Source organism: Vigna unguiculata, chromosome 1, assembly GCF_037176805.1.
Source record: "Vigna unguiculata cultivar grain cowpea cultivar isolate G323 ecotype 2 chromosome 1, ASM3717680v1, whole genome shotgun sequence".
Taxonomy (NCBI): Eukaryota; Viridiplantae; Streptophyta; class Magnoliopsida; order Fabales; family Fabaceae; genus Vigna; species Vigna unguiculata.
This window is the reverse complement of record NC_140792.1, coordinates 31,453,319-31,464,902: the sequence shown is the minus strand read 5'-3', so window position 1 is coordinate 31,464,902 and position 11,584 is coordinate 31,453,319. Positions and strand designations below refer to the sequence as shown.

Sequence of the window (11,584 nt, the reverse complement as noted above, 5' to 3'; positions counted from 1 at the left end):
TTTATAGATTATTCTCCGACGTCTTATCTACAGATAGTAAATAAACTTTCTCTTTGGTTATTGATTTGATTTTCATATAGAATTTCAATTTTAATGAAAATCAATATAAGTATAGATAATACTAGATATATTTTGAATTGGATATGAGCCTTTATTTATCAAGTCACCTAAAAAAATGTTTTTGTTTTCTTTTATTTGAATAATTATTTATTTGCTACATACTTTTTTTTCTCTTATTCGTTTGACTCATCAAATATCCATAAGATACATTTGATTTCTAAGGTATTTTTTCTCCCAACACAAGTACACATTTTTTTTTTTAGTTTTGTTCAAATGAGATATTTCATATGAAGAGTTTTTAAGGTATACATTTGACTAATTCTTCTATTGTTTTATATTTGTATGTGATGTTTATTTTTTATTACTTAAGAGAATGTTTGAAGCTAAATTTTGAGTGTTAATAAGATAAGTGTTTAATTTATCAAGTAACTAAACAACTTTTTTTTTGTTCTTAGTTTAATCGAAAAGCATACATAATTTTTCATTTTCCTCTTAATGGTTTAACTTATTGAACATCTACTAAGTTCACTCAAATTCTTGAGATACTTTCCGTCTCAACATTTATGAAAATAAAAAGATGTTATAGTTGTTATGAAATTTTAATTATACATAACATTTATGCCATTGTTATTTGATATTCTATTTTAAGATTTGTACAATTATAAATGTTTTCCTCAAAACTTGACATTGAAGAAAACAATTTTTTTCCTTTTTTACATTAAATTCTTGATTTGTTTATTATGAATTTAAATTTTAATAAAAAAATTATTTATGTAATGTTTACGACAATTGATGTAACAAGTACAAGTATATTTGGAGTCCACATTCTCTACTGATTTTTTTGGTGTCGTCCTTTGCTGGGCATTAAAAATATACTGTACTGGTATTTTAAATATCTTTTTAATATATTTTAAAATGTTGAAATTAGTGGTAATCAGTGTATTATGAAAGTACATTAGAGAAACAACACACAAAAAACTAGTAAAGAATCCAAATTCGTATATTTGTTATTCAATGAAAATAAGAATAAGAAAAAAACATGTACTCGATGAGAACAAGATCAAGAAATGTATGATTTTTTATTTTAAAAACAAAGAAAAATATAATAAAATTCACACTCAATCATCCCATCATTATTACGTAAGATGTTATAGTATATATTCCTAACATGAGTTTTCAAAAAAATAAAAAAACCATTCCATTGTTGTTTCTAAATCTTATGTATTTTTTTGTCAAAAATATTGATAACTATGATTTTTTTTATAGGTTACAACAAGATGTCAATGTTATTTCTGGCGAGGAACAAAGAGTTGGAGCAAAAATACAACAAATTTATCGTTGGCAATCACTCACACACACACAAATAAGAGAAAAAATATATTAGGCACCTCAAAGCCTACATCCACAAATACTCAATATAAATTATTATCACTTAAAGTGAAATTTTTCGAAAAAAAAAATTACAAACTTTCATACAATTTTTTATGGACAAAACTATGCAATTTTTCAGGAAAAAAATTGCTAGTCTTTATACAATTTTTGGTGGACAAAACTGTAAACCCTTTAATGATACACAACTACCTAAGAGACATTTTGATGACAATTCCAAAAACAATTCTTTATTTTTATAGTATTTTTTTGTTATTATCTTCTTCATATCTTTAATGATACATAACTACCTAAGAGACTTTTTGATGACAATTCCAAAAATAACTTTTTATTTTTATAGTATTTTTTTGTTATTATCTTCTTCATATCACTTAATGAGGGACTTTGGTGAATACTCACTTGAGACCAACAGTTGTGGTGGAGCTTATGATTGAGTCTGTGGTGGAGCCTATTACAACTCTTGTGGCATTGTTTGTTGCTCAGTCACAGCCTAAGCCAAATCATGATAACTTTTGTGTTGTGTATGGATATTCTATTATTAAAAATTTATATATTTTTGCTGGTGGTAGTGTGCCAATGGATTCTGATTCCTTGGCTGATATGCTTTCTTTGGAAGATGCCACTCATATTATCAATAATTTGCAGGGTTTACAACATCTCGATTCACTTCATAGTAATTTTGAGATTGTTTCTAATTCTTTGACCTCTAAGAAGTCTCGTTTTGCAAAAGAATTGAAATTAACTTCTAAATGGACTAACATATTTGATGAAAGGGATGATTCTAATACTGACAAGGATGATAAGTCCGTTCAAACTACAAGAAAACTTAGTAAGAGTAGATTAAAGAAAGTTAATACTAAAGCTACCAAACTAAGGACTTCTAAAAAATAATAATGAGTTTTAAAGATTTTTTAGAATATAAGAGAGATTTAACTAATGATAAATCTCGTGATATCATGATGAATTTGATTACTAATCAGAATTGTTAGAAATTACATTGATTTACTATTTTTCATCGATATATATACTTAGTTTCTTTTCATGATATGTATTTTTGCCTAAGTGTATAATGTAATTATATCATGAATTTGATTTGTTCCCATGCTTTTTCTTTTCTTTTTTCTTTTTTTTAATAAAATTTTCATGTAAAGACAATAATTTCTAACATAACCTATTTAGATTTTTCTTTTTAGGTACATAAATGTATGTTTTATATATAAAAAAAACCAATATAATATGTATATGAAGCTTCAATTTTATTCAAAATAATTTATATATGGATATATTTTGATACTGCTCATTAAAAATATTTACTTTACATTTATTTTTTTAATAAAATATTATATTACGATAAAACAGTAATTTATATAATCAAATTTAGAGAAATGTATAAACCACCATAGGTTACATTATTGACCACCTTCAAATTGAAATTAACTTCAAATTAAGTTTGTACAAACCACCTTTGCTGCATAGGTTATTTTCATAACCTCATAACCATCATAGAGAAACGTGACTTCCTCTGAGCATTGTTGCAGTCTTGCTATTTAATTTTCATGCAGTACTTTGTATATCCTTAGATACATCGATGTATGAGTATGAATAAATTAATAGTATTTTTCTGGAGAGGTGTATCTTTTGTACAACCCAACCCCTTAAAAAAGAATGAGTGTATTTGTAACAAAGTAGGTTAACCTTTCTTAATTGTTAAACAACACAACATTAACCTTTTTGTACATTACACTACCTCCTTTAAATACATGTTTAAAAAACAGAGATATTGATGATATACTTTCATGAAATATCAAAAGTTATCCGTGTTATTTACATATTATATTATTTTTTAAACTTTAAAAAATTATAAAACTAAATTGGCATGCTTTATAATATATATGTTGATGATGATGTGATAAAAAGATGACATATGAGGTTACACCAACTTCAAACTCAAATATAACCACCAATTCCACTCCAAATTGAAAATTTCCACTTCTCACTTCTCTGTGGACTGCACAGCAGGGAGGGGTCTACATCATCACCAACCTTTGATTCTTCCACAATCCAAATCCCAAGACCTGCACACTCCAATCTAATGCTGCACAATTTTTCATAAATTAAACCATTCTTTATTTTAACCTATAAACAAACATTTTCAGGCTTCAACTCAGATACCTGCAATTTTAAATCACAAAAAAGCCACTCACCTCACCAACCCCAACATCCCCAAAACCTTCACTGCAACCGTCACTACATCCTCATCCTCACATCAACCCATTCAATTATTTCTATTATCTTCTCACCACAACTTCTACACAACATTGCTTCACCAAATACCAACTTTCATTACCTAAGATAAACCAAAAAATAAAAATAATATATATATATATATATATATTTTTTTTTTTTTTTCAAAAGTCAAAACGAATTGACATGTTCTGGCCACCTCATTATTAGACACATCCAATTAATTCTAATTTTGAGAAAGCTATATCTTTACAGCTTTGCATAGTGGGTGTGATAATTTTCGGTAACTATATAGCTCACATAAATAAATAAATAAATAAATTCAAATTAAACACAAAAAGTTGAAAACATTATGCATGCTTAGTGTTAGCATGTATTAAACGAAACGTTTCATTACACATACATCCAATTTTCACCAACTCCCTGTCTATGTTATGGAATATAAATCAAGATCAACCTTTCTTCTACTCTTTCAGGAACCGCACAGGCTCCACAATTAAACAATATTTTCGTTTTCTTCTTTTTCATCTTTTGTTCTGCAAAATGGGTCTTCTTCTGATTATACCCTTATCACTGATCACCGTCTGGGTAGGTTACACGCTGTACCAGAGGCTAAGGTTCAAACTGCCTCCGGGTCCACGGCCCTGGCCGGTAGTCGGTAACCTCTACGACATAAAGCCGGTCCGGTTCCGGTGCTTTGCGGAGTGGGCACAGTCCTACGGGCCCATCATATCGGTGTGGTTCGGTTCCACGCTGAACGTCATCGTTTCGAACTCCGAGCTGGCCAAGGAGGTGCTGAAGGAGCAGGACCAGCACCTCGCTGACCGCCATCGCAGCCGCTCGGCGGCGAAGTTCAGCCGCGACGGCAAGGATCTCATTTGGGCCGATTATGGACCTCACTATGTGAAAGTGAGGAAGGTCTGCACGCTAGAGCTCTTCTCCCCCAAACGTCTCGAGGCCCTCAGGCCCATTAGAGAAGACGAGGTCACTGCCATGGTTGAGTCCATTTTCCACCACTGCACCACTACTGGTACGTTTCTCCTTCTCAAATGTTACAATCTTCTTCTGCTTTCGCAATGTTGGTTGAATGATAAACTTAATGAAATAATAAAAAAAACAAGAGAACAAAAGAACTTCATGAAATCATACACATGATCTCTTACACAGTTTTCCAACAACAACCTTGTAGGGTTGTTCTGATGTTAGTGAGTTTGACTCTGATTACCTCTATGAACTCGCGAGAGGTCAATTTTGTTTTTAAAAAGGTGCAATTTCGTTTACCTGTTTAATAAATTTCACAAATTAATTCAATTGACGCAAGAAAATCCACTTTACTGTCTGTTGTTGGCAATGTGAATACTTTTTTTTTATTTTTTATTTGTTGTCCTTTTCTTAACGCTCGCGAGTTATTAACTTCTTCGGAGTTGTCTACATTCTAGTTTTTCTGTCATGTTCGGTAGTTAGTTTCGTTCTGTCTTTACTAAATGAGTAACTTATTACCAAAAAAAATTCAAAGCTAGTTTTCTTGTTCTAGTGGAAACACAACCTTGCATAAAATTATTAAAAGATAAATTAGAAAGAAAAATTGGCTGGAAACACATTTACAGATTGATATTTTTACGTTATATTTATACTTCTTCATTAAAAGTAACGATTATTAAAATAATGTTTGATACAAATATAGGTTTAAGTTATTTTAAATCAACAACATAAATATATAGGATAACAAGTAAATATTACACATTACAATTCTAATTCAGATGGTCTTTTAGTGTGATTCACATGTCCACATCATTATGACTCATAAGTCAAATATAGATGAACAACTATTTTCTCAACTAAATCACGAGATTTGGGCTTTGACTCGTGTGGTTTTCGTTTTTCCATTGATTCATATTTATTTATTTATTGACATTGAGCAACTAGATAATACCCCAAATGAACTATTTTCAATCATAAATACAAGACAATCTTTTGGGTGAGGCGAAAGAAAAGGAAATAGACTATAATGGCAAACGGGAAAAAAAAAAAACACAACCCTCTAAATGCTTAGTAAATGACTTTCATAATAAACATAGTTTCCTTTCATCTTAAACTACAAATATATAACTTTTAGACACAATGAGTGATTGGTATTGTGATTATATGTGTCTGTTAGGATATTAGTAACAATCAATCAACTAATTAGGTGAAGGCGTAAATGCGATGCAATGAATTATGGTTACGATTACATGCGGTTGGTGAGGTGAACCTATTTCGTGTGCAAAGAAAAAAGGTGCCTTCCTTAACAATTTAGGTCCACATGTATCTACGGACAGCGTTAGTTCAACAAATTCAGCCACTTTCAAGTTGTGTCATGTCATGCTTTAGTTTTGAACCACTTTTTTAATATGTCAACACATTAATAATAGATTAAAATTTTATAATTTTGAAAAAACTAAAAAAGAAATACATAATTAAGTTTTATAAGGATCAAAACCTAATAATTAATGGTTTGGTAGGGTGGTTGCAATATGAGAGTTGATTATTGTGTGTGTTGGAAGGAACCCTAATTTTTCCCACCCAAACAGTGCGAATAACTGTGATACCTTTTGGTAGAAAGTAAAATGAATGGTTTTTGTTATGCAGAGAATTTGGGGAAGGGAATATTGGTGAGGAAGTTCTTGGGGGAAGTGGCATTCAACAACATCACGAGATTGGCATTCGGGAAAAGATTTGTGAACTCAGAAGGTGTATTAGAGGAACAAGGAGTGGAATTCAAGGGCGTTGTGGAGAATGGGTTAAAGCTAGGAGCATCTCTGGCCATGGCAGAGCACATCCCATGGCTGCGCTGGATGTTCCCTCTGGAAGAAGAGGCTTTCGCCAAGCACGGAGCACGCCGCGACAGACTCACCAGAGCCATCATGGAAGAGCACACCGAAGCACGCAAGAAATCCGGTGGGGCCAAGCAACATTTTGTCGATGCCCTGCTCACGTTGCAAGACAAATATGACCTCGGTGAAGACACCATCATTGGCCTCCTCTGGGTACACCACTTTCGAACACTCTTTCAATTTTATCTATTCCTTCTAAACACCCACTTTCAAAAGTGTCAACAACAATTTTTCTTAATTTCGCAGGACATGATCACGGCAGGGACGGATACCTCTGCAATTTCTGTAGAATGGGCCATGGCGGAGTTAATAAGAAACCCGAGAGTCCAGCAGAAGGCCCAAGAGGAGCTGGACAGAGTGATTGGGCTTGAAAGAGTGATGACTGAAGCAGACTTCTTAAGCCTGCCATACCTACAATGCGTGGCGAAGGAGGCGATGAGGCTCCACCCACCAACCCCACTCATGCTTCCACACAGGGCCAACGCCAATGTCAAAGTTGGAGGGTATGACATCCCCAAAGGCTCCAACGTGCATGTGAATGTGTGGGCCGTGGCCCGTGACCCGGCCGTGTGGAAGGAGCCGTTGGAGTTCCGACCCGAGAGGTTTCTTGAGGAGGATGTGGACATGAAAGGGCATGACTTTAGACTACTTCCGTTCGGGGCGGGTCGTCGGGTCTGCCCCGGCGCCCAACTTGGAATCAACTTGGTGACTTCCATGTTGGGCCACCTTTTGCACCATTTCAGTTGGAGTCCACCGGAGGGAGTGAAGCCTGAAGAGATTGACATGGGTGAGAATCCTGGGTTGGTCACATACATGAGGACACCACTGAAAGGTGTGGCTTCTCCCAGACTCCCCTCACACTTGTACAAACGTGTGGTTGCTGAGATTTGATTTTTCTTTTCTTTTCTTTCCCTTCCACTCTGTTGCATTCACAAAATTGCCTTCTGCCACTGTTTCCATTTTCTGTCTATGAAAGTATAACTGAGATCAAAGTTTAAGCAGCTAAGAGAATGCATGATGCACTACTGAAATGAAGAGAATGACAGTGTGACACCCTTAAGAAAACACCTAATAATAAAAATATTAATATTTGAATTATATTTTTTTAGTTTTTTAACTTATAAAACTGAAGGGCGCAATAGTTACACAAGCAACATTACATTATATTGGGAAGGACCAATATAAGGAATGCTTGGATTACATTTTGAATGAGGAAAAAAAAAAATACAAAGGTAATTAATTACATAATCACAGGTGAAATATAGGATACAGGTCTACTTGACAAAGGGTAAATATATATGGTTTGAAGGAAAAAAGAAAAAGAAAGTTGCAGAATGGGGATGAGTTGAAACCTACACTATGAATGGTGTTAATGTACAACTACAAGCGACAGTACTTGGTGTCTCGCTTTGGCAACCTATCCTCCTAAAATTCAGAAACTTCCAAGATGTTCCAACTTTTTCCTGTTGCACTTCTTGTCCTCAAAAACAGTGCGCAAAAGCTCACCGAAAACCTCCAAAAACGCTTCCCATTCGACTAGGTTGAGGTCTCCGAAGGAAATTTCAGGACCTTCACATTTAGAGCCTTGTTCGGTGCGGTTTTTGGTGTGGATGCTACTCTTGACTTTTAAGCAAATGTTTTCCATTTCACTGGGTAACTCTTGACCTCCACGAAATTTCCTGGTCATCATTTGGCCTATTTCAGCAAGGCAAAGGCCAGCAGCAGCAGCTTGCTTCAACAAAACGGTGGAAACAATAAGAACACGCACTGCGGATTCCCTCAGTAAAGGAACGCCGGTTCTCAAAAGCTCTGCATCTTTGAAGGGATCAAGTTTGGAAATGTAGTCAAGTTCGAAGTCAGAGAAAGGAATAGAGGCTTGTGGCCAATGTAGCCACTCGAAATATGGATCGTCGAGCCACTCAGGGAGGCAAAAGCCGTGGTCGATGGGAACAAGGTCAGCAACCGTAGCACCATAGGAAGTATTGTTGTTGTTATTATTATTATTATTATTATTAGAAGAGTCATGCTTGGCCACAAGCATATTCCCTGCATGTCTATCAAGGTTCATGATCCTAATGTCAAGGATCCCAATGTTGTGGACAGAAGAAACCGAGAAGAAAGAAGGACCCAACTCTCCTGCATCAAAACCGTGACCAACAAAGCGTTGGAGAGAGGCAACTTTAGGCATTGGAGGAGCAGATGCTGCATTGGAAGTGACAAAGAATGCAGCATTAGAAAATTTGACTAAAGCTGTAGGAGGCACAGCAGCAAGGCCTCCATGATCAAGAAGATAAGCAGCTAACTCTCGGATACCAGTTTCACCAATGCGAATAGATTTCTTGAGGCCAGGTTGGCCCAGCATTTGACCCCCTAAGCCTTTGGGGTTGTTGAAGGCGAAAGGCTCTTCATCTACCGGCTTTGCAACAGCGATGTTGGTGCCATTTTGGTTGCAGAAAGCATAGGCACCACCTAGGCCACTTGGGATGGGTATTGGTTTGATACCTGAGGCCAAAGCTATGGCAACCTCAACAACTAGAGCATGTACTGGAGCTCCACTTCCACGAACAATCTCGATCCTTGGAGGGTGACAAGTGAGGTCTTCCCCTACCAGTGTGGTTAGGGGGAGGCATGGAGTGGAGAAACTGCGGTGAATATTATCGGCTTGAAATGCTAGTTCAATGGAGTGTGAAAAAGTACCACCAGTTTGGCTATGTTCAACAACGTGAGGATCAAGGTGACCGTATGATTGGAGTTTGCATCTCTGGGATCGGCTGAATGGCCCAAACCCCCCATGTCTGTCTATCGTCACAGCCATTTTGATAAATCTCATTCAGATTTTGAGAATGGCTGCTCCACTGCATTCCAAGGGACACTTCTTCTCACCAAAACATCCTCAAACTACTTTTCTCAACACGATGCCTTCATCACAAACAACAATCAAACTTATCATTCCCCTCTTTCCAATCAACAATTTATTCATCAATCAAAACCAATTTCTTACCGTGTATTGGCTTAATTTATGGGAAAATTTTCAAATGCTGAAGTCATCGCTTAAACTCTCGATAACATACTAGCAGAAAACCTGGCTAACCCTGCACATTTTTTTCTTGAATCCCTAATAACCTGCAAATTTCCCAACCACAAAAACGTAAACAACAACCCTCAAACGAAAACGACCAACACTACATATCGCATCATGTCATAACACAAACAAAATTGAACACGACAAATGCCACCATTTTTGAAACCATAATTTAATAAATCCAAAATCACATATCACAATCATCAGGAGATTATAATTTATACCCTGAACACTGTGAAGGTATTCAGGGAAACGAGAAGCAACGGGAGGGCGAGAGAATCAAACCGTCGCCGGAGTAATATCGAAATAAAACTCCACTTTCACTCCCACTCCCACTCCCACTCCTGACGTTAATATTCCCCGCCTCTAAGCACGAACCCCTTCTCTCGCCTTTTCAACCTTTTCCTCTTTTTAACTTCGTTCTCCTCTTTTTCCTTCTCCAGCGTCGCTATTTTTGTTTCTCCACTCCCACATCGACACTTGGCATCTTTTTCCCACACAAATACTATACTATTTTTTATGTTATACCAAACCTGTTAATTTAGTATTTAACTAACAACCTTAAACTGTAACCGCTTCTTGCTTCCTGCGTGGCCTTTTCACGACGTGACACATGACGTCAACCGAAAAATAGGTTGTGGTCAGGTTGTTACCTTTCATGGTGGCATTTTGCTTTTATTGGTTTGTGGCCGTTAAAAGCTTCTCTGCATCGCAGGTTTCTTGTTTCTCCCTGCTATTTGTTCTTTATTTGTTGCGCTCAAAAAACCGCCTCACAGTCAGATTCTCACCAACATCAACCTTCATTTTTATGCGAAATTGGAGTTGTTTAATTTCAGACAATAAAAAAAAACATTGAATCTGTGTCGGAGGATCATATCATGACTTAGTATTATAATAACACCAAATGCTAATGCATACTTCTGTAATGATGTCAACATAACACAAATACAAAAATTAAACGGAATGAAAACAAAACAAAATTGATAGGTATCGAAACCTATCAAAATTAGTTAAGTCAGTTTTTAATATTTTGTAGACTTACATTGTAGGCTAAATATTTTTAGTTCTGAAAAATAAACTAGTTTTGATTTTAAGGTAACGTATAACACTTTTGAAAAAATTTGAAATTTATAACTTAAATATTATTTTTTTTATTTATTTTAAATGAATGTTTAAAACTAAAAATTGTGATTCCAAACTTTATAGAGATGAATATCAATAAAATTTTTTTCCAAATCCTAAAATCGAAATCTACTCATTTTGTAATGACTAAACAATGATTTCAAATTTTTCAGGATTGAATTTCTTTTTTCAAAATCAAAATTAAATTTTTTTATTCTATATATAAGGACTATAAACGTATTGAAGTTTATATTATGTTACAATTTAAGTTTAAAAATAAATAAATATATTTTTATGTAAAGTATATATTTTTATTATTGAATTAATAATATTATATATTTTAAAATAAATAAAGTATAAAAAGTAATATAATTAAATAAAAAAAAGATAAAATAGAAAAATTAAAAGAGATAAATAATTTAATAAGAAATTTCAAAAAGTATATAAATAAAAAAAGTTACATTTTATAATTTAGGTTTTTAGATTATTAAATCAAATTCACGTTAAGAGAAGAGGCTTTCAACATGACATAATGTTCAATCTTTGTCTTATTAAATAGATTCAATGTTCTTTGTTATGGTTGAAGTAAAATAGTGAAGAAGAGAAATATTTGTATCTATACTATTACAAGATTCCATTTATTCTTCACACTCTTGTATACACTTTCTTCCGGTGGAGATCTGACATTGATTAAGATAAAATGAATTTCTAATATATAAATGAGTATAAGTATAATAATGTTTTTCTTTTCTTATTTACAGTTGACTACGTTAATGTTGCCTACGTAAAGGATGCATTAAAGTAAATATTTAAA

At 34.2% G+C, this 11,584-nt stretch overlaps 2 protein-coding genes across 3 annotated transcripts; one reads left to right on the top strand and one right to left on the bottom strand.

Moving 5' to 3' along the window:
• The first annotated feature begins 4,152 nt into the window (after positions 1 to 4,152).
• On the top strand, positions 4,153 to 7,567 carry CYP98A3 (cytochrome P450, family 98, subfamily A, polypeptide 3). The gene is made up of 3 exons (XM_028074423.2): positions 4,153 to 4,723; positions 6,322 to 6,719; positions 6,813 to 7,567. Exons 1-3 carry the CDS (start codon positions 4,237 to 4,239, stop codon positions 7,455 to 7,457), a joined length of 1,530 nt encoding a protein of 509 aa, XP_027930224.1. The 5' UTR covers positions 4,153 to 4,236; the 3' UTR covers positions 7,458 to 7,567.
• Positions 7,568 to 7,841: 274 nt separating this feature from the next.
• LOC114186363 (phosphoinositide 4-kinase gamma 1) lies at positions 7,842 to 10,125 on the bottom strand. Of its 2 annotated transcripts, XM_028074435.2 has the most exons (4): positions 9,873 to 10,125; positions 9,568 to 9,689; positions 8,880 to 9,485; positions 7,842 to 8,768 (listed from the first exon to the last, which is right to left on the bottom strand). In XM_028074435.2, the coding sequence occupies exons 3-4, from the start codon at positions 9,394 to 9,396 to the stop codon at positions 7,999 to 8,001; spliced, it is 1,287 nt and encodes a 428-aa protein (XP_027930236.1). In that variant the 5' UTR covers positions 9,397 to 9,485; positions 9,568 to 9,689; positions 9,873 to 10,125; the 3' UTR covers positions 7,842 to 7,998. The 2 variants fall into 2 exon arrangements, with proteins under 2 accessions (XP_027930236.1, XP_027930232.1); XM_028074431.2 differs by having other exon boundaries at positions 7,842 to 9,485; positions 9,873 to 10,118.
• Between the last annotated feature and the right edge of the window lie 1,459 nt (positions 10,126 to 11,584).